This window comes from Mytilus californianus, unplaced genomic scaffold (genome assembly GCF_021869535.1).
Source record: "Mytilus californianus isolate M0D057914Y unplaced genomic scaffold, xbMytCali1.0.p SCAF_3, whole genome shotgun sequence".
In the NCBI taxonomy this organism is placed as follows: Eukaryota; Metazoa; Mollusca; class Bivalvia; order Mytilida; family Mytilidae; genus Mytilus; species Mytilus californianus.
The window spans coordinates 22,718,382-22,738,407 of NW_026262679.1; the positions used below are offsets into that span (position 1 = coordinate 22,718,382).

The 20,026-nt window shown below is 35.5% G+C and overlaps 1 protein-coding gene across 1 annotated transcript in view; it reads right to left on the reverse strand.

Moving 5' to 3' along the window:
* Positions 1 to 2,091: 2,091 nt before the first annotated feature.
* LOC127734160 (hemicentin-1-like) overlaps positions 2,092 to 20,026 on the reverse strand; it is a 37,695-nt gene continuing 19,760 nt past the window's right edge. The window contains exons 4-5 of the mRNA XM_052243879.1: positions 6,833 to 6,997; positions 2,092 to 2,854 (exon numbers count right to left, since the gene is read on the reverse strand). Coding sequence (XP_052099839.1) covers positions 2,538 to 2,854; positions 6,833 to 6,997 — 482 coding nt within the window. The 3' untranslated portion in view covers positions 2,092 to 2,537. The remainder of the gene's footprint in view (positions 2,855 to 6,832; positions 6,998 to 20,026) is intronic.

Genomic DNA, 20,026 nt, shown 5'->3' on the forward strand with positions numbered 1-20,026 from the left:
TGATGTTTTATTACAAGTAATTGTTATTGTTATTGTTGGCTTTGAGCTGGCTTTCAGTAACTACTCAGATCTCAGATCTGTCCATGTATGTATCAATCTAATGAGTAAAGTCTTTTTCAGCTGATTTCTATACTCTGTTCTTATGTTTTGCTGTTACATCACTGTCCTAGGTTCGGGGGATGGTTTGGTGCCAGCAACATGCTTAACTCCGCCACATTATGTATGTGTCTGTCCAAAGTCAGAAGCCTGTAATTTAGTGGTTGTCGTTTCTTGCTGTATATCATATTGGTTTTTCGTTTATTGATTTGCATAAATACATAAATCAGACCGTTAGTTTTCTCGTTTGAATTGTTTTACATTTGTCATTTCGGGGCCTTTTATAGCTTACTATGCGGAATGTATTTTGCTCATTGATTGAGACCGTACGGTGAACTATATTTGTTAACCTCTACATCAGTTAGTCTCTGGTGTGGAGTTGTCTAATTTATAATCATACCACATTTTCCTATTTTGATAAAGTCTGGAAGATAGAATTTGACAGTCAACTTATTAATCCATAAGAATGTAAATAACACGGAGACATACATAGCCTAGAGAAAATGTAAACTATTTCATCGCATGGCTTTAAGCTTAAATTTCATATATTTTTCTTGTTACAGTTTGAAGTAACTAATTCAACAAAATCTCATTTGATCGAATGGATGTTAAAAATTATTTTTCATGGGCTTCACGTTTTTAGCTCTCCTCCTGGCCTATTGGGCGGTACCAGCCCGGTTTCCTTTCGTAGCCATCGTCCGTTAACTTTTGCATTCCATATTCTCTATTAAAACATTTTGCCAAATTTATACTAGACGATATTTCCTAGTAATGGCTGTTGCCAATGCATTGAAAATCTTTAAAGGTAAAAAGTTTTAATAATTTTATTAATATTTTTGTATGGTCCATAGAATGCTGTGTAGTTTTTAAATGTTAGCTCGTTTTTTATAAAAGATATATTGAAATTTGCAATTTCATTAAACATGCGGGTAATTTTAAATGACGACATCGATCATGGATCAAATTGGAAAGGGGGTGATATTGTGTAAAATGTATCGTGTATGGGAAATTGTGTATGCTGCAATGATGTATTGTATATTCGGTATGCCTTTTTATTGGTTTTAATGAGGAATTTATACCATTCAATGACTGTAATAGGTCTTAAACACCGAAAAATTATATATACAATCAAAATTTCTTACTTTTTTCGAAAGTAACGGCTACATGCGTGATATAATCAATTAACTAATACGATTAAGATAGACATTTCTTCCGATGATCTGACAATTCTAAAGACTTAATGGCATCTTATATACACTGTCGATTTTAATTAAATTCTATGTTAAGACTTCATTAAACCTGTTTGCAGCATTGTTTCTGTTTGTTTTTCTTGAGCGGCAGTATTCACACAAACAGCTTTAGTCGCCTTGAATAACCGTTATAGTAGTCAGAACATTCTGACACTGCTTTCCAAGCTTTTTGCTATTTTCAACTTCCGTGTTCAGGTTAGTCGGGATCCAGTTGGTAGCTAAATGCAAGTTTGTATTGTATTTTAGTTTAACGAGATTCGTTTAAGATAATTAAGGGGTTGTGCGCATGTCATTCTGGCCTAATTTACCTCTTTGTTTTCCTGTAACAAGTCAGGCTATCGACTGCGTGTGTTGTTTGTCTTTGTTTGTATGTGTGTTGTTTCATATTTTTTTGAATCGAGTGTTGATGATTAATGTGGTCTGTTGTACTGCTGAGTATTTTTTATCGATCTCGTTCGCCTTTCTATGTATATAAAAATTGATATCATAATTGTTCTTCCAATTGTTATTTAAAAAGTAGATCTATAGGACGACGATATAAGGAAAGATGGCACTTTAATGGCTAAAGACACAGAAAACAAAATAACATTCAATAATTTGTCTGCAGAGAGCATTCCGAAGAGAAATTTAGTGCGTGATTACTTATTTGAGATTCAGATTTTTCTCATATTAAGAATCAACTGCAATAATGAAGACAACCGTATCGACGGTTAATGGTTCTTTTAAGAATGTGCCATACTGTTTGTCTTTTTAAAAGATTAAAGATACTGTCAGATGGTAAAAAAACTCTCTCAATTTTTGCCTTGATTGCTTTTTTTCTCAATTCTGTCTATGGTTACTCAGATATCAAAATGTTGTTCGGCAATTACAGTCTCATTAGTTTTCATTAGATACACAACCTTAACATTTTATCTGAAATTAAACTTGCGAATAAGCATCAAACTACTTTTGATAAACTTTGTTTTAAAAATATACTAGTACACAAAAATTTATTTTTTACTTTTAGCAAAACACTGCCATAATCTGTTCGAAGTTGTCGGGTTATATTAGTTATTTTCATTACAAAGTTTATAAGCGTAAAATATTACAAATATAACAAAACACTACTAATACAAATGTTTATCAAATATTGATAAATCGTTACTCTTTACAGATAACTCAATCACACTTGCATACTATACATGTAAATCCCTACGTCGAATCACTTGATGAACTGACTTTTTTAAGTAATATTGCTATTCTCCACTTTATACATTCTGGAAACAGATGGTTGTAGTCCAAGCATACCATTAAGACAAATGGCGTTGCCAACATTACTACACCAAAATACCCAAATGATGCAGCTGAAGGTCTGTCGTCACGTGCTGAGATTCTTCGTCTGATGGCTGATGATGTGTTTTTGTTGTCCACAGTCAAGTTTCCTTTAAGTTCATTAATTTCTTCTTTCATAATTTCTTTAAGCTCCGCTATAGTTAGGTTAAGATCCTTCAAGTGCCCCCATTTGTAAACTAAAAGAAGGGAAACATATTGAATGATATTTTTGTTTAAAATGCCAACATATAAATGTAGGTAGTAATTCAATACGAAATTTAAAAAAAATATTTCGTAAATATAAAAAAGATAGTTGGGGTATGATTGCCAATGAGACAACTCTTCACAAGAGACCAAATGACACAGATATTTACAACTATAGGTCACCGTACGGCCTTCAACAATGAGCAAAAGCCCATACCGCATAGTCAGCTATAAAAGGCCCCGAAATGACAAATGTAGAACAATTTAAACGAGAAAACAAGCGGCCTAATTTATGTACAAAATAATGAACGAAAAACAAGTATGTTACACAGCAACAAACGACAACCACTGAATTACAGGCTCCTGACTTGGGACAGTCACATACAGAATGTGGCGGGGTTAAACATGTTAGCGGGCGCCCAACCCTCCCACAAACCTGGGACAGTGGTGTAACAGTAAAACATAAGAACAAACTATAAAAATCAGTTGAAAAAGGCTTAATTTATTAGATGGATACAAAAAGAAATACATCTAACAGGGTACTTGTACATCCCAACAACAAAAAGACACTAAATACAGATCTGAGAGTACTCGCAGTTACTGACAGCTAGTTCAAAGCCACTAACAACTAATAAAACAATCATGCATCTAATACTAAATTATCGATTCGTACACATCCAACATCCAATGGATTTAGTGTAAAGACGTCATAAACAGTCAGAGAAAAACATGACCTTGTGCAATGCCAAGATACAGGTATCGACAGATTGTAGAACCATGAATGTGCATATGTATATAACAATAGTATTTAGTTTGCTTTTAATTTACTGATAACAAAATCAATATTAATACCAATAAAAATAATATTCAAAGATCTAATTACAGTGTTGAATTGGTAACCTTTTAGAATAAGTTTATTTAAAGGATCGATAAGTGTACAAGGATCGTTTCTAAAGGTGTTTTTTTTCACAAAAAGACAAAAACAAAAAGATTGAAAATGTCTGCACCTCGCAATATAATGCTTTTTTTCCACGAGTTGTTTCATTTCGAAATACTGTCTGCACTATAAAAAAAAATAGTTATCCATCATCATGTCCTAAAATGCATCTGTTATATTACTATTGTGGTATTAAAGACACATAGAGGTCAACATACGATCCTTAATAAAATACACATGATTATTTTATATGAAAAACGCTTAATTACCCATTGTCTTAAGGATGTTTGCTCCTCTTGTTTTTTGAATTTTTGCCAGATATTCGGAATCCTCTGGTTTTATCCATGTAGTGCAATTAAAATGTTTTGCCCGAAAACCTCTACTATTCTATTTCTATTTTATTTTCATATAGTATAAGAAGCCATATTTGAAAATCTCATGAAATCCTTGTTATTTTTTCATAGTTTTTGAAAGAAAAAAGGTACCAATGTTTAATATATGAAAAGTCTAGAGAGAATCACTTCCCGCCAAATTTTCAATGGCTTATATCTTGAAAACAAGCACACGGACCCTTCATTTTTTCTGCTTATTTAGTTCCTTTATTCATATACTTTCAATTTATAACGGTCTTTTAAAAAACTTGTTAATCAGAAACAGAGTAGCAAACATCCTTAAGCGAAATTTATTATCAAATAATGACAACCGAATTTTTGCATTGATAAGGTGACCATCGGGAACTGATAGTTCAGTAGCGGTCGATCGAATGTAATAAAACGCAAATTTTGATTACTGGCGTGGTTAAAACACGTGCTATTTAAATATGAGCGCTCCATATCAAAAAAAAAAAAAGGGAAATCCCCCAAAATAGGTATAGATATTTTGACAGCAGATAAACCAAAAAGGGCATAAACAAAACAACTAAAACCGACTAAGGTCAACTTTGTCTTAGAAAACTGCTACCTTAATTTAATAACAATCACGACATTTTATGGGTTGGACATTTTCATAATTAATCCTTTATAAAAGAAAACTGGTAATTTGATGGATAGGTCAATAGCAATGATATCGATTAATTAGATGTAACATATGCACATTTCGAAAATATTTCATTTCTGATCAGTGGTGCTTGAAAGAATATCGAAATTCGGAAGTTTCGAACACGTGCAATAGGTAGAAAGCAATAACTTGACACACAAAAATACCCCAAAAATGACGTAAAACATATTTTCAACAGATGGATAGCCTAACAATAAACACACTTTTGATATTGTGCCAAGAGGAAATTATTTGCAGGTATAAATATCAAAGTTATGTTATACTTATAATTTAATCGATCATTAGATTTTTTCATTTCACGTCATTTGATTAAATATCACCTTTTATCGCAATATAACCTCGATATGTTACCTACACTTAGATAATTAACATTTCAAATTTCTTGGATTAGACCACCGTAGCTATATTTGGCAAAACCTTTCGGAACTATTAGTCTTCAATGATCTTTTACTTTGTACTTTATTTGGCCTTTTTAAATTTTTTGATTCGAGCGTCACTGGTGAGTCTTTTGTTGTCGAAACGCGTATGGCGAACATGATGAGTTTATTCCATAGTATGCTGACATCTATTTGTACAAAATTATTTCGCATCATTATATTCCTGTACTTTAATATCTCTTCTGTTGGAGTTTAATTTTGTAATTCCGCATCAAAAAGTTTTTTTTTATGAAGTGATGCATAAAAAAGATCCACAAGTAGAGACTGTTGTCAACGGTTTTTAGAAAATATGTACGGTTGTTGAGAATATTAGGGGAGGTGGTGGTTGAGGGGTTAATGAACGGTATATCCGACTTTCTATTTTTAGTACATTTCATGTATAAAATAATTAGTTTAATTGAAAAATGAATGAACGAAAATAAAAAAGATATACGCATCAAGATTTAGCATTTGAACCTTTTTTTTTAAATTCAAAAACATCTACTCTGTTTTTGTGACTCATTAGAGAGTTATTTCACTTGACCCATATAGTTATTTATTTTTATTGGTATGGGAATTTTTAATGTTATTTCATCAACATGTAGACTAAATATATAAATTAGTAGAATTTGAAGCAAGATGGTGTATCAAATAATTTGCTTTATAAATTTTCAACACAAAACAGTCAACTCAAACATTATAAAACATGCCTGAACATAATAAGTTGCACTCGACTGCCTCGTTTCAAGAAGATTGATGCCCATTTTTAGGATTTCCCCTATCAAATTTTTACCGGGCCAAAAATGCAAAGATGCAAACTATTGCTTTAAAAATATCAATATTTTATCTTAATGTGGATTTTTTGGTTTATTTTTTTTTTCAAAAATTTGATTTTTCTTTGAATAGTTATTTTTTGCTTATTCCGACAATATCAACAAGTATTGTTCGTTTTCGTCTTTTGAATCTTACTTTTCATATAGACTACGACCAGGATATTTGATATCATTGAACAAGAAATTTCTTTCTCTGGGAATTTCAAATACTTTTTGGAATACTTTTATTTACTGTTCATTGCACATTCAATTTCAAAATAATACCAATACAGCTTTATGTATACTTAACTTGTTAAAGCTCAAGGCGTTATCAGATATTACTCATAAGATTTTATCTGTTGTTTTTCTATTTTGTATTTAAATGGGAATAAAAAAAGAAAGCTATAAAGACAAGAAAAGCTTGAATATAAAATTAATCGATGCAGATATTCAGGGTGAATGTTCAGTCCTTTTTCTTGAGACACCTTTTTCAATATGTTTTTTTTAATAAGGAGCATATACAGTCTGCTCTCAATTTGCTATTGTCTGGTTAATGAAAGGTCAAAGCAAAGGGTTTCCCATTTGGTCGATTATCTTTGGTATATTCCTGTGTTTATTGTGATTCTTAACAGCCATTATTTTTTAGAAAACTTGACATTAAGTTAGCATTTCATAAAAATTTGTTAACTTTTGAATTTCAATTATTTTTCTTTGGAAGATATTATACGATGTAGAATGTTTGTTACATACCAGGGCATTCGCGTAGATTACACCATTCCAACGTTGTATTTTTGCCTTCACAATAAGTCTCTCCATTTGTTGGAACAGGATTATTGCATTCTCTAACCTTCAAACTGGTGCCATTTCCACAAGAATGAGAGCAATGTCCTACTGTTTGCCAACATCCCCAGCTTCCTTAACATAAATTAAGAATGCACTGATATTCAGGTATAACTTGCTTTTTTATGCAAAAATTACCATTTGAAATGTCTTAATAAAGAACTCAGAATTCCTAGTTCAACAGGGCATCCCACATATACCTCTACATAATTAATGGAAGAGGAGATTTTAGAAAATCACATATCAGTCCTTCTCTCCTTTGATATTAACATCAAAACGACGATGAAAATCTCTGTCTTCAGACTTGAAACATAAAATTCACAAACATCCTTATACGCTGGATCGTCAAGATGTTCGACTGAAATTCTTTTTAAAGTTCTTACCTTCATCTTTTCTACAGTAAAAGACAGACTTTAGAAATATTGTGATGAGGTGTTTTCAACCAGCAGTGTCAATCAGACGTGGATTCTTAAAAAATCAAAAGATCTTTTATGATAACTTTTGATTTTCTACACTTATGGTATCTTTGATGAGTTTTTACATTACTATTACCCATGCTCAACTGAAAGATCGAATACATTGTCTCATTAACCAAAGTTTTTTCTACAAATATCGGATACGAAGATACACATTTCTTGTTTTGAGCCACGAAAATAATAACTTTATGAAAAACCGCACTGATTCAAAAAACAAATACATCAAAGATGATAATATGATCAATATGTTGAATTTTTTTTTTATAAAAAACAAATTTTCTGAGGTTAGTGAATTGATTTTTCAACATCTTTTCCTGTTTTATTTAAATAAATGAACAAGTATTTCTGATATTGTTAAACATCTACACCCTTGTTTTATTAATTTTGTATTTACATTGCGTCATAGATCAAATGTATTCGTTCAGTTTATGTTCACTTGTTTTTGTTAATATGTCTTTTGATTGAGTAAAGCCCTTTCAATTGATATTTTATAGTGTGTCTTTCTATGCTGTGATGTTACACTATTGTTTCAGGTAGGGTGAAAGTTGGCGCCTATTAAAACGTTTAAACACCGCTGCATTTGTTTGCACATGTCCTAAGTCAGGAACCTGATGTTCAGTGGTTGTCGTTTGTTGATGTGGTTCATAAGTGTTTCTCGTTTTTTATATAGATTAGACCGTTGGTTTTCCTGTTTGAAAGGTTTTACACTAGTCATTTTTGGGGCCCTTTATAGCTTGCTGTTCGGTGTGAGTCAAGGCTCCGTGTTGAAAGGCGTACTTTGACCTATAATGGTTTACTTTTACAAATTATGACTTGGATGGAGAGTTGTTTCATTGGCCTTCATACCACACCTTCTTATATCTAAGTAGGTAAAAACAGAAATACAGTCGGATTCCAATGAAATGGCAATTGTCTGTTGAAAAACTTGTCATCCAAACGCAACAAATACGTTGTTAAGAAATCAAGCATCTTGAAAATGCCAGTGTCAGTGAATTTTGTGTTTTTATCAGAGTATACTTTTTAAAGAGTGATCCATCCCTTTTTAAACTAGAGATATGTATCTACATTGGCCATTCTTTTTTTGTCAAAAAAAGTTAGACTAATTCGCTCAATCTGTCTTAAAATTTAGAATGGACAATAATAGTGCACAGAGTAGAAAAGTAAAATGTTTTTGCTATTGAAAGACACTTAGATTGTATGTACTCTCACAAATCTTTTAGTATACAAATGTGATTCCCACCGCTATTACAGTAGGTAGTAATAACCACGAAGCTTGGCTTTGATTGCTGCTGAAATTGATGTTAATAGTTTGGACAGTATTTTCGTTGAACAATTAGCAGACCCAGCAATGTTCGTTGTTTGTATGAGTCTTATGAAATTTAGGTACCTAAAAACGGTAAAGGAAACTTCAGTCCGTCTTCTCTTGTTGAAATTCCAAAGGAGCATAAACTAAACCACTGATTGTTCAGGTTTCCTCTTTGGTTAGTGTCGTTGGAGTATATGTCGAGCTTCCAAGTGAATTGTCAATGTCTAATTCTTTTACCAATCAGAGTATGTAATGTGATGTACACACACATACTGTATTATTAGGGGTTTTATAAATGACATATCTGTCAAAGAGGTAGGACAGGTGCTTAGCAACATTTTTGCCTTTGGAGATAGACATACCATTAATTCTAATTTTAACAACATCGCTGCCTTCGCGCATTCGGAACGAGTATCTACGTCTCGTTTTCTCGTTAATGCAATTGCAGTGTCATATACTTGACTGAATCTTTCAGAACTTTAAAGTTATGTTTCCAACCGACGGAATATAGGCTCACGGTATTTCTGTTCTTTTGTTAATATATTTTTCAGAAAAGTGTTGATAACAATATTCAGGCCAGCTGAGTTATTATTGAATTGGAAACTACCACAGGTACTGTTGAGTGGTTTAGACCTGAAGTCATCAATATTGAGATCAACAACACATGTTTCTATATGCAAATTTAAGTCACAACTGGTTTTGTATAGATATAAGAGATGATAGAACAGACTGATCTTGAAAGCATGTAGATCTTTTCATTTTAATTCATTTAAGATGAAGGATATATGCTATATTGATTGCATCAAGACTTATGTTGGCATAGGTAAGGTAAAACAGGATTGTCTCTCCGATTCATTTTTTCAAATGCCAACCGGTCTGAAAAGTCTGTGACGGGCAATATCCGAGATAAAAGCTGTTTGTTTGTAAAGATTTAAAGAAGAATTTGTAACAGTGGTTTCCTAATATAAGTTGAACAGAGAATAAAGTTAAGAAAGTTGTAGCTTTGTGCGAATGTGATGAATACCTAACGCCTCTGTATAGATGACAATAGGTCATTTAGAGAAACATCATGAAGAGTAGGTGATGTATAATGAATATAAAATGACTGTGTCCTACTCGAGGAACAGGGTTGACAATATTCATCATATTTACAAAGCTCCAGGAAGGACAAGATAAAATATCTATACCACTAACTTAATCATTACAACCAAACTATGATGTCCCAGATCCCAGTTGTTGAATATAATAGTCTTCATTTTGTCTGCGGAGAAGTGTGACAAGATGAGGATAGTAAGTTCTATAGTATATTTTTTGAGGATCCAAGAGAACCATTGTCCTTTTATTGTTGTTAGTGTCTGATCTATTGCCACAAATACGTGATAAGGTTTCTTTTGTTTCACCGACCTACCCATACCAATCCGAAAAAGTTGAAGTCTAATCCGAAAACAGGATCTGTGCTTTTACTTTTGAAGTCATCGTAGCTCCTCGTGAAGTGGATTTTTTTTAATTACTTGTAAATTGGGCATCTGTTGTCCAAATTTTACAGATTTCACAGTTTTTGGTTTAACATTAAGAAATGTAACAGTATGGTTCAGAGTCACTAAAGTATAAAATGTCTTGTAGTAGTATTGTACACGGCAGTACTTTTGAATCCAGGATAATGATCTGAATGTGTAGAATCAAAGAAAATTGACATAGTCTCTATGTAAAATTGAGAATGGTAATGGGGAATGTGTCAAAGAGAACAACCCGACCAAAGAGCAGAAAACAGCCGAAGGCCACCAATGGGTCTTCAACACAGCGAGAAAATCCCGCACCCGGAGGCAACATAATTAACAGTTTACAAAACTTCGGAATTTTGGGTTCTCAATGCTCTTCAACTCGATTCGAACGTTACAGATGAGTCTTTTGTTGACGTACAAATTTTAATCCGGGTATCTGGGTATGACTGATAGATATTTTTGTTCGAGCATATTGTTTTTCTTTATTTGTTAAACATTTCATACCGATATAACATGTTACTTTTATTATTCTTTCCTTAGTTTATTTATTTTGTATTTACATTGTATCATAGGTCAAATTCATTTGTTCAGTGTATGTTCAATGGTGTTAATATGTCCTTTGATTGAGTTAAGCTATTTCAGTTGATATTTTATAGTGTGTCTTTCTATGTTGTGATGTTACACTATTGTTTCAGAGAAAGGGTGTAGGTTTGGTACCATTGAAACGTTTAAACCCGCTGCATCTGTCCTGGGTCAGGAATCTGATGTTCAGTAGTTGTCGTTTGTTGATGTGGTTCATCAAGTGTTTCTCGTTTCTCGTTTTTTATATAGATTAGACAGTTGGTTTTCCCGTTTGAATGGTTTTACACTAGTAATTTTTGGGGCCCTCTATAGCTTACTGTTCGGTGTGAGCCAAGGCTCCGTGTTGAAGACCGTATAATGGTTTACTTTTATAAATTTTGACTTGGATGGAGAGTTGTCTCATTGGCACTCATACCACATCTTCTTATATCTATCTATCATGAATTTATTTGACTGATTCGCATGGGGGGTTGGTGTATTTATAACGAGAAACGCTCAATTTGGCGATGCATCGTTTCTCTCCTTTTGGAATTTATGCCAGGATTGCTCCAAGTTTTGTTTATAATCATGGTTTGTATGGTCGGATTGGATTTATGATTTCGTAATATCCTTCTTACACTACTATTGCCTCTAGTCTATTCTATTCATTGTGTGATGAATTTGCAAACTTACCTTGTTCTTTCTTATTTTATAATCCATTTGTAAAGTCTAACAAAAAGACATATCATTCATTCCCTTCATTTATTTACACATTGTTTTACTTTCACTTTCGATTTGTTTACATTTTACTGGGTGATTAGTAATTGTTTTTGGGTCAGGAATTGACCTATAAATCCGGAATTCCCACCATCATGATCAGTTGTTACAAAGTATATAACCGTCACCATAGTGCTTTGTTATATCATATATGCTTAGTTGTTGTAAAACGTTTAAGTGATAAAGTCGTTTCTGGAATAGTCTATTGTATGGACGAGTCTACAATTTACTATATATACATGTACCAAGGTTTTCACAGTTCACGTTGTTCTGGGTTTAGAATTCAAGCCGAGCAGTTGGATTATTAACAAGAGATTAGAGAATAAAGGTGAGATTAAAGTATAGTTCTGAATAAGAATTATAAGCAGTGTTCCTGAATAAGGAACCAAGTGATTAATTAATTATAGCTGCTGAAGAAGCAGTGGCTTCAGAGAGAAGCATTGGCTGTATACAAGGTAAAGCATTTCCAGACGGTGAAGCATCGAATACGAGCAAAGTAGTGACTCAGACCAAACAGTCCAACACACGCACTGGCCCAGATAAAGTAAATATTAAGCAGTTACCACAAATAAAGTTCTGGCCCAAATCAAGTAGATATAGAGCAGTGGCTACAAGTAAAGCACTGGCTCAGTATATAGTTAATAATCCGTTGCTTTTAGAAAGCACTGGCTAAGCAAAAGAATATCAAGATAATAAATAAAGCATTATACCAAACCGGGACGTCTTTATCATTATCATCCTTGGCATTTATCGTCTAATACCCAAAGTCTACTTAATTTTGACGCCCAGCATCAATATAAAGAGAACCCGAATATTCAGTTGATAAAATAACGCTACCAATTCTTGAGCCTTGACTGTATCCAGAGAAACGACTCTGGTACGAAACCCAGAGTAAAGCAGTTGCGTACCCCCGGTACGTGACATATTTTTTGGTGGCAGCGGTGGGATACAGCAATGCTCTGGTTATATTTTAAATAAAATATTAAATATGGACAAGTATAATGAGTTAGGGCAACAAATAAGTTTGTTAGAAGAAGAATTAAGCGATATAATGCAGACTTTAATGAGCCAGGGACCAAGTGAAAAATTTACATTCTACCCCAAAAATCCCAGTAAAAGATTTAAGTGACTCTGGTATAATTCAAACGCGTCACGGTGATTTCATGCACAATACGCAGCGTGCCAGTGTCGGTACAATCGGAATATTCCAACACCCGAAGTGCAGCGTTTTTATGGGCCATCTTCCACTATAAAGACGGACGAGAAAGGAGCGCGGCCAAAAGAACAGACAACGCATGAGACTCAAACCACAAAGAAAGAAGCAGGAACCGAAGCAATGCCGATGCCAGATGCATCACCGATACTGAGGGAAGAATTACGCCAAAACAAGCAAGTCCGCAACACTAATTCCGCTGATAAACCTAGCCACGGGAAGACACGGCGCGAAATTAAGCTTGCCAACTATGACGGAACGAGTGAATGGAGCGATTTTAAGTCTCATTTTGATGCCTGTGCGGTGATCAACAACTGGGATGACCAAGAGAAGGGTCTGTACCTTGCAACAGCTTTAAGAGGGCAAGCACAGGGAGTGTTTAGTGATCTACCTACTGAGAAAAGAATGGATTATACTACATTAATAAAAGCATTGCAAGAAAGATTTTCTCCTCCAAACCAGACTGAGTTGTACCGAGTACAATTAAAAGAAAGAAGACAAAAAGCAAGTGAAAGTTTGCCAGAGCTTGGTCAGGCCATAAGAAGATTGGTAAACAAGGCTTATCCAAACGCACCAAGCGAGGTTAAAGAAACTTTAGCAAGGGAACAATTTTTAGATTCTCTTGTGGATTCAGAGATGAGAATAAGGATAAAACAATCTAGGCCGGAAAACCTCAATCAAACAATATGTCTTGCCGTAGAATTAGAAGCTTTTTACAAGGCTGAAAGAAAATACGACACTGGCAGAGGTCATTTGCGCGCCACATGCACTGAACCAAATGAGTCTTACGATAAAATGGCAAAAATGATGGAAGACTTTTCAACAAAAATTGAATCCCTCCAAAAAGACCTTGATAATTTTAAAAGCGATATGACAAGGAAAGACTCCGATACCCATATGCCTGGATGGAAAGACAAGATACAGTGCTACAATTGTGGAAGATTTGGACATTTTAGAAATGAATGTAGAGCTCCTAAGAAGCCTTACAATGGAAACAATGGTAGGGGAAACGGAGCAGTGCGGCATTTACACTACAACAGTCGACACAGGCGCATGGAAAGAAGAAAAAATAACGTGGGAGCAGATGCTTCAAACATGGAAGCGGGTGCGTACATTGACGTCGCAGTTCATAATCAGCCTACTAAGTTTTTAATAGACACTGGTGCCACGGTAACTTTAGTTTCGCACGCTTTGTTTTACAGAATACAGAAGAAGGAACGACCGGATCTTGAACCAATTACCCAAGTCATTATTTCGGCAAAGGGAACAGAGCTGAGCATAGCTGGTAAGGGAATGTTCTGTATAGAGATTGGACAAGACAAGTTTATAGTTGAAGCTTTGGTTGCCGACATATCTATTGACGGGATACTGGGTTAAGATTTTATGAAAAAGAATAATTGCAAAATAGATTTACAACAGGAAACCCTTCAATGCAAAAGTAACACATATCCTATGGCGTTTTCTGGCAAAATAGGCTGTTACAGAATTTCAGCCGCAGAGGATATCAGTATACCACCAGGAACAGAGGCTTTTTCACGAGGTAGGATTAATGACTATGATACGTTAACCAGTAAACTGCAGATGGGCATTATTGAGCCATGCGAGAAGTTTGTAAAAAGGGACAACGCTTTACTGGCAAAGACCCTGGTTGAAGCGCGAGAACATGTGTCAATTAGATTGCTAAATGTTTCAAACAATTTTACAACTATACGAGCCGGAACCATTGTTGGAGAAATAAGTCCAGTAGAAGATGTCATCACCATGACTGGAAACACCAGCAAAGAACACAAAAATCCAAAACTGGACAATGAACTGCAGAAGCTGGTCAATGAAGCAAGTTCCCATTTGACTGCGAAGCAGAGACATCAAGTTACTATGTTTACAGCAATACAAGTCGCTTTTTGCACTGTCCGATAACGATCTCGGATGTACTAGTATTGTACGCCATCGCATCAACACCGGAACAAATTATCCTGTCAAACAACCACCTCGGCGGACACCGGTAGCCATGCGCGACGAAATTGACAAACATATTGGCAATATGTTAGAACGAGGCGTGATCGAGCCGTCTGAAGGGACATGGTCATCAGGGATTGTACTTGTTAAAAAGAAGGACGGGTCGACTCGCTTCTGTGTTGATTATCGTCGACTCAATGACCTTACGGTAAAAGACGCGTATCCGTTACCTCGAATAGACGATTCATTGGAGCAGCTAGCTGGCAACAAGTGGTTCTCAACTTTAGACCTTTGCTCAGGTTATTGGCAGGTAGAGGTAGAAGAGAGAGACCGCCCTAAAACTGCGTTCGCGACACGGCGTGAACTTTTCGAATGACGTAAAATGCCGTTTGGGCTCGCCTGTGCTCCGGCAACATTTGAGCGGTTAATGGAAAAAGTTATGGCTGGACTACAGTGGAACATTTGCTTGGTGTATTTGGATGACATAATTGTAGTCGGTAGAAATTTTGAAGAGATGTTAACTAATTTGCGACAAGTTTTTGATAGATTGATTGACGCCGGGTTAAAGTTAAAACCAAAAAAGTGTTCGTTGTTCGCAAAATCAGTGTCCTTCCTTGGACATGTAATAAGTGAGGATGGTGTGGCAACGGATCCACAAAAGGTGGAGGTTATTAAACAATGGTCAGAACCGAAAGATGTAAGCGAGTTGCGCTCTTTTCTCGGCCTGTGCGGATATTATAGAAGATACATTGAAAATTTTGCAGGCATTGCAAAATGTCTGCACAAATTAACAGAAAAGGGTCGCGAATACCTGTGGACAGAGGAGTGTCAAGATGCGTTTCAGACATTGAAATCCAAGCTCCTCGAGGCGCCAATACTGTCACATCCAGATTTTTCGAGACCTTTTATACTCGATACGGACGCAAGTCAGTCTGCATTTGGAGCAGTCCTGTCCCAGGAAATAGACGGAAAAGAAACGGTTATTGCTTATGGTAGCCGTACACTTTCGAAGACCGAGCGTAAGTATTGCGTAACTCGAAAAGAGTTACTCGCCGTAGTTCATTTTGTTAAGCATTTTAGGCATTTTCTGTATGGAAGAACGTTTGTTGTCAGAACTGACCATAGCTCTCTGCAGTGGTTAATGAATTTTAAGAACGCAGAAGGAGAGCTTGCGAGGTGGCTGGAAGTCCTTAGTTCGTATAACATGAAAATTAAGCACCGACCTGGAAATCAACACAGAAATGCTGATGCACTTAGCAGAATGCCATGTAAACAATGTGGCTTTGACAAAGACTGGGAGAAGAAACTAGTACGTGTTAATGTTGTTACACAAGCACCACCTATAGAGGCGAATGAAGCAGTTATCTGTATAAATGATGGGAGTGATGAAAATAAGACGCTGTTGGTGCTACAACAAGAAGATGAAAACATATCCTTGGTAAAGACTTGTGTATTCAATGGCAAGAAACCGCTTTTCAAGAAATTGGGGAATGTAATTATGCAGTGAAGAGTTTATGGTCGCAATACGAAACATTGAAAGTTGATAACGATTTATTGTGCAAAGAGCAAAGCACGGTAGCCAAACTACCCATGAAAGAAAGGCGCGCTGTTTTACAGCAATGCCATGACAATAAGACTTCGGGACATCTTGGGATAAGAAAAACATTAGGAAGATTAAAAGACAGGTTTTATTGGCCTGGAATGCGTCGTGATGTGGTGGCCTACATAACAGGATGTGAGACCTGTGTAAGAAGGAAAGGCCCACAAAAACGAAAGAGAGCGCCAATGCAGATTCAAAGGTCAGGCTTCCCTATGGAAAGGATAGCCATCGACATTTTGGGCGAGTTGCCATCATCACATAAGGTAGAAGCTGATCCAAGTTTGTGTGATGCTCGTCGACGTACGTACGAAATGAACGATCAAGCCCAAGTTGTTGGCGAAAGTGCCTCAATTGAATTTGATTTTGAGAATAGATATGAGACCATTGCACAAGACGAACACATTAATTTACCAAGATTAAGACGGGAAAGGAAGCCTCCCACTTGGTTAAATGATTATGTTCAAGATTAAAAAAATATATATATAAAAAAAAACAAAAAAACACACAAAATGAATGAACGAGTATAACTGTACATAACATATAATTTTGTATATACATGTATATATTTACAATGATTTCTCTTAAATTACAGATGGCTAACACAAAGAAGACACCACGGACAAGATGGAGGTGCCCAGTTTGCCAAGTACGGTTCAACACAGAGAAGAAATTAGAGGATCATGTTCTAGCATGTGTAAAGAAAAGGTCGTCAGAGGAAGAGTACTTATGTGATCTGTGTCCGTATGCAACTAGCAGGAAGACTGACTTTGCGAGGCATCAGAGGAGGAGATATGCAGCATCCTTGTCAGCCATTGATGATACCGATAGTGAATGGTAGAAACAGAATCCAGGCACCCTATCTGATGTACTTGGAGAACCTTCGAAATCCAAGACCAGCACAACAAGCACATCAGTGATGGCTACAGGCTCACTTATCAAGGGCAGAGTAGTCAGGAAGAGCACGTCTCCTCTACCGGTGGCCAATTCTTCAAGGAAGAGGCTACTAGATACCTTAAGGAGTTCGTTGGGACCACAGCCAATAGCCTCCAAGAGATTCGTATTACCTAGGTTGCTAACCACAACCGCAAATATAGTTCCTTCTGTGCCAAGCTCGTTTCTAATACCGAGAGTTGTTGATACTGATTCGGATGAAAGTTCCATGTCAAACCCATCACCGTTGTTGTTCTCGTCCTCGCCTATGGACGTAGGAACTGTTACGACAACTACGACCGGAACCATCCCAACCCCTGTACCAGCACAGGTTGTCAGGCCAGTGGCCACCTCTGGGTTGATGCTGGTTGAGAGAAGAGTGGTGAAAAGATACAAGGAAAACGGTAAAGATGTAGAGGAAACTGAAATATGGAAAAGATGAAGTGACATTTGATGTAATAAGCATACAAATACCATAGCCAGGTAGGCTTGACAGAACTATTCAGTAATCAGTCCGACGGGATACGTATTTCGATAGCTTTATAGTGTGATTAATATACAAGTGAATGTTCGCGAGGAACAGACAATACAGATATTTAGTTACTTGTTAAAGGAGAAAGATTTCCAAGAATTATGAAAACTTTTGTGTTTTATTGTTTATATATAATGCCTTGTTTCTTTAAATATATAATAATGATGTCCGTCGGATGGGGACGTTAAATCCGAGGTCCCGTGTTCAGGGAGAACCACGCTTTGTGCACGTAAAAGATCCCTCTCAACAAGCTCTTTGAGTGGTCCATAAGTGGCCGGTTGTTAGGCAAAATTATTTCATACCAGGTTTTGGCTTTGTGATATTTTCGGTGGTTTTCAAATGTACTATTTGGCTTGTTGGTTTTCATGGTCAAGATTACTTGTTCAAAAATCTGTCAGCATGCATATTTGAAATACAGATGGAAAACGATTTAAGGGTTCTTAGGATAAAGTTAACTTATAAAGTTGATGCCCATGTTAAGTAATAGTAAACAGTTGAGTGGGAATCTTGTCATGTCGGGTAGATTATACATCTACGAGTTGTTCTAGTTGTTAGTTACTGAATAAGTAACAGTTGTTTTAGTGAATAGTTACTGAAGAAGTAACAGTTGTTTAATGATATTGAGAATTGTGATTTTTGAATGACATGGCTCGAGGCAATACCCGGATAGAGTTTGGGACTGAAAAATGTCCACTCGATGTAGATGTGCTCAATTGATTTTGGTAAATGCCGGGACGCATTTCTTGATGGCGTGGGTAATGTGATGCATTTGCAAACTTACCTGGTTCTTGCTTATTTTATAATTCATTTGTAAAGTCTAACAGAAAGAAATATCATTCATTCCCTTCATTTATTTACACATTGTTTTACTTTCACTTTCGATTTGTTTACATTTTACTAGGTGATTAGTAATTGTTTTTGGGTCAGGAATTGACCTATAAATCCGGAATTCCCACGACCATGATCAGTTGTTACAAAGTATATAACCGTCACCATAGTGCTTTGTTATATCATATATGCTTAGTTGTTGCAAAACGTTTAAGTGATAAAGTCGTTTCTGGAATAGTCTATTGTATGGACGAGTCTACAATTTACTATATATACCAAGGTTTTCACAGTTCACGTTGTTCTGGGTTTAGAATTCAAGCCGAGCAGTTGGATTATTAACAAGAGACAGAATAAAGGTGAGATTAAAGTAGAGTTTTGAATAAGAATTATAAGCAGTGTTCCTGAATAAGGAACCAAGTGATTAATTAATTATAGCTGCTGAAGAAGCAGTGGCTTCAGAGAGAAGCATTGGCTGTATACAAGGTAAAGCATTTCCAGACGGTGAAGCATTGAATACGAGCAAAGTAGTGACTCAGACCAAACAGATCAACACACGCACTGGCCCAGATAAAGTATATATTAAGCAGTTACCACAAGTAAAGCACTGGCCCAAATCAAGTAGATATAAAGCAGTGGCTACAAGTAAAGCACTGGCTCAGTATATAGTTAATAATCCGTTGCTTTTAGAAAGCACTGGCTAAGCAAAAGTATATCAAGATATTAAATAAAGCATTATACCAAACCGGGACGTCATTATCATTATCATCCTTGGCATTTATCGTCTAATACCCAAAGTCTACTTAATCTTGACACCCAGCATCAATATAAAGAGAACCCGAATATTCAGTTGATAAAATAACGCTACCAATTCTTGAGCCTTGACTGTATCCAGAGAAACGACTCTGGTACGAAACCCAGAGTAAAGCAGTTGCGTACCCCCGGAACGTGACAATTGCATGTAAAATGAACGAAATGTGTACGAAAGTCCACAAAAAATTTATCATGTCGACCCAATTTTGCTAAGCACAAAAAATATTTAATTTCATCGTAAGGCTATAGTAACCTGTCCTGTTGCAACGTATAAATGTCTTATTTTTTACAATTTTTTAAGACCAAGTGTCTATTTGTCTAAATTAATCTTTTCTCAGTATTTCTAATACATTTTGTAAACCTAGGTGGTCAATTCTGAATATGTAAAAAATGTTTAAAACCACTTAATATCTTGTGTCCCCATTTATTTTTTTTTATTACGCGCGTACTCGATGAAGGGATTTTTCACACAAAATGTTATAGGCATGGAAAACAATACTTTAGTTCTTATTTCACCTGGTATTAAAGACTTTGATTATTAAACATATTGTCTCAAAATGCAGCTTTGTAATATAATTTGAGAAATTGACTTGAATTTCATTATGATCTTTAC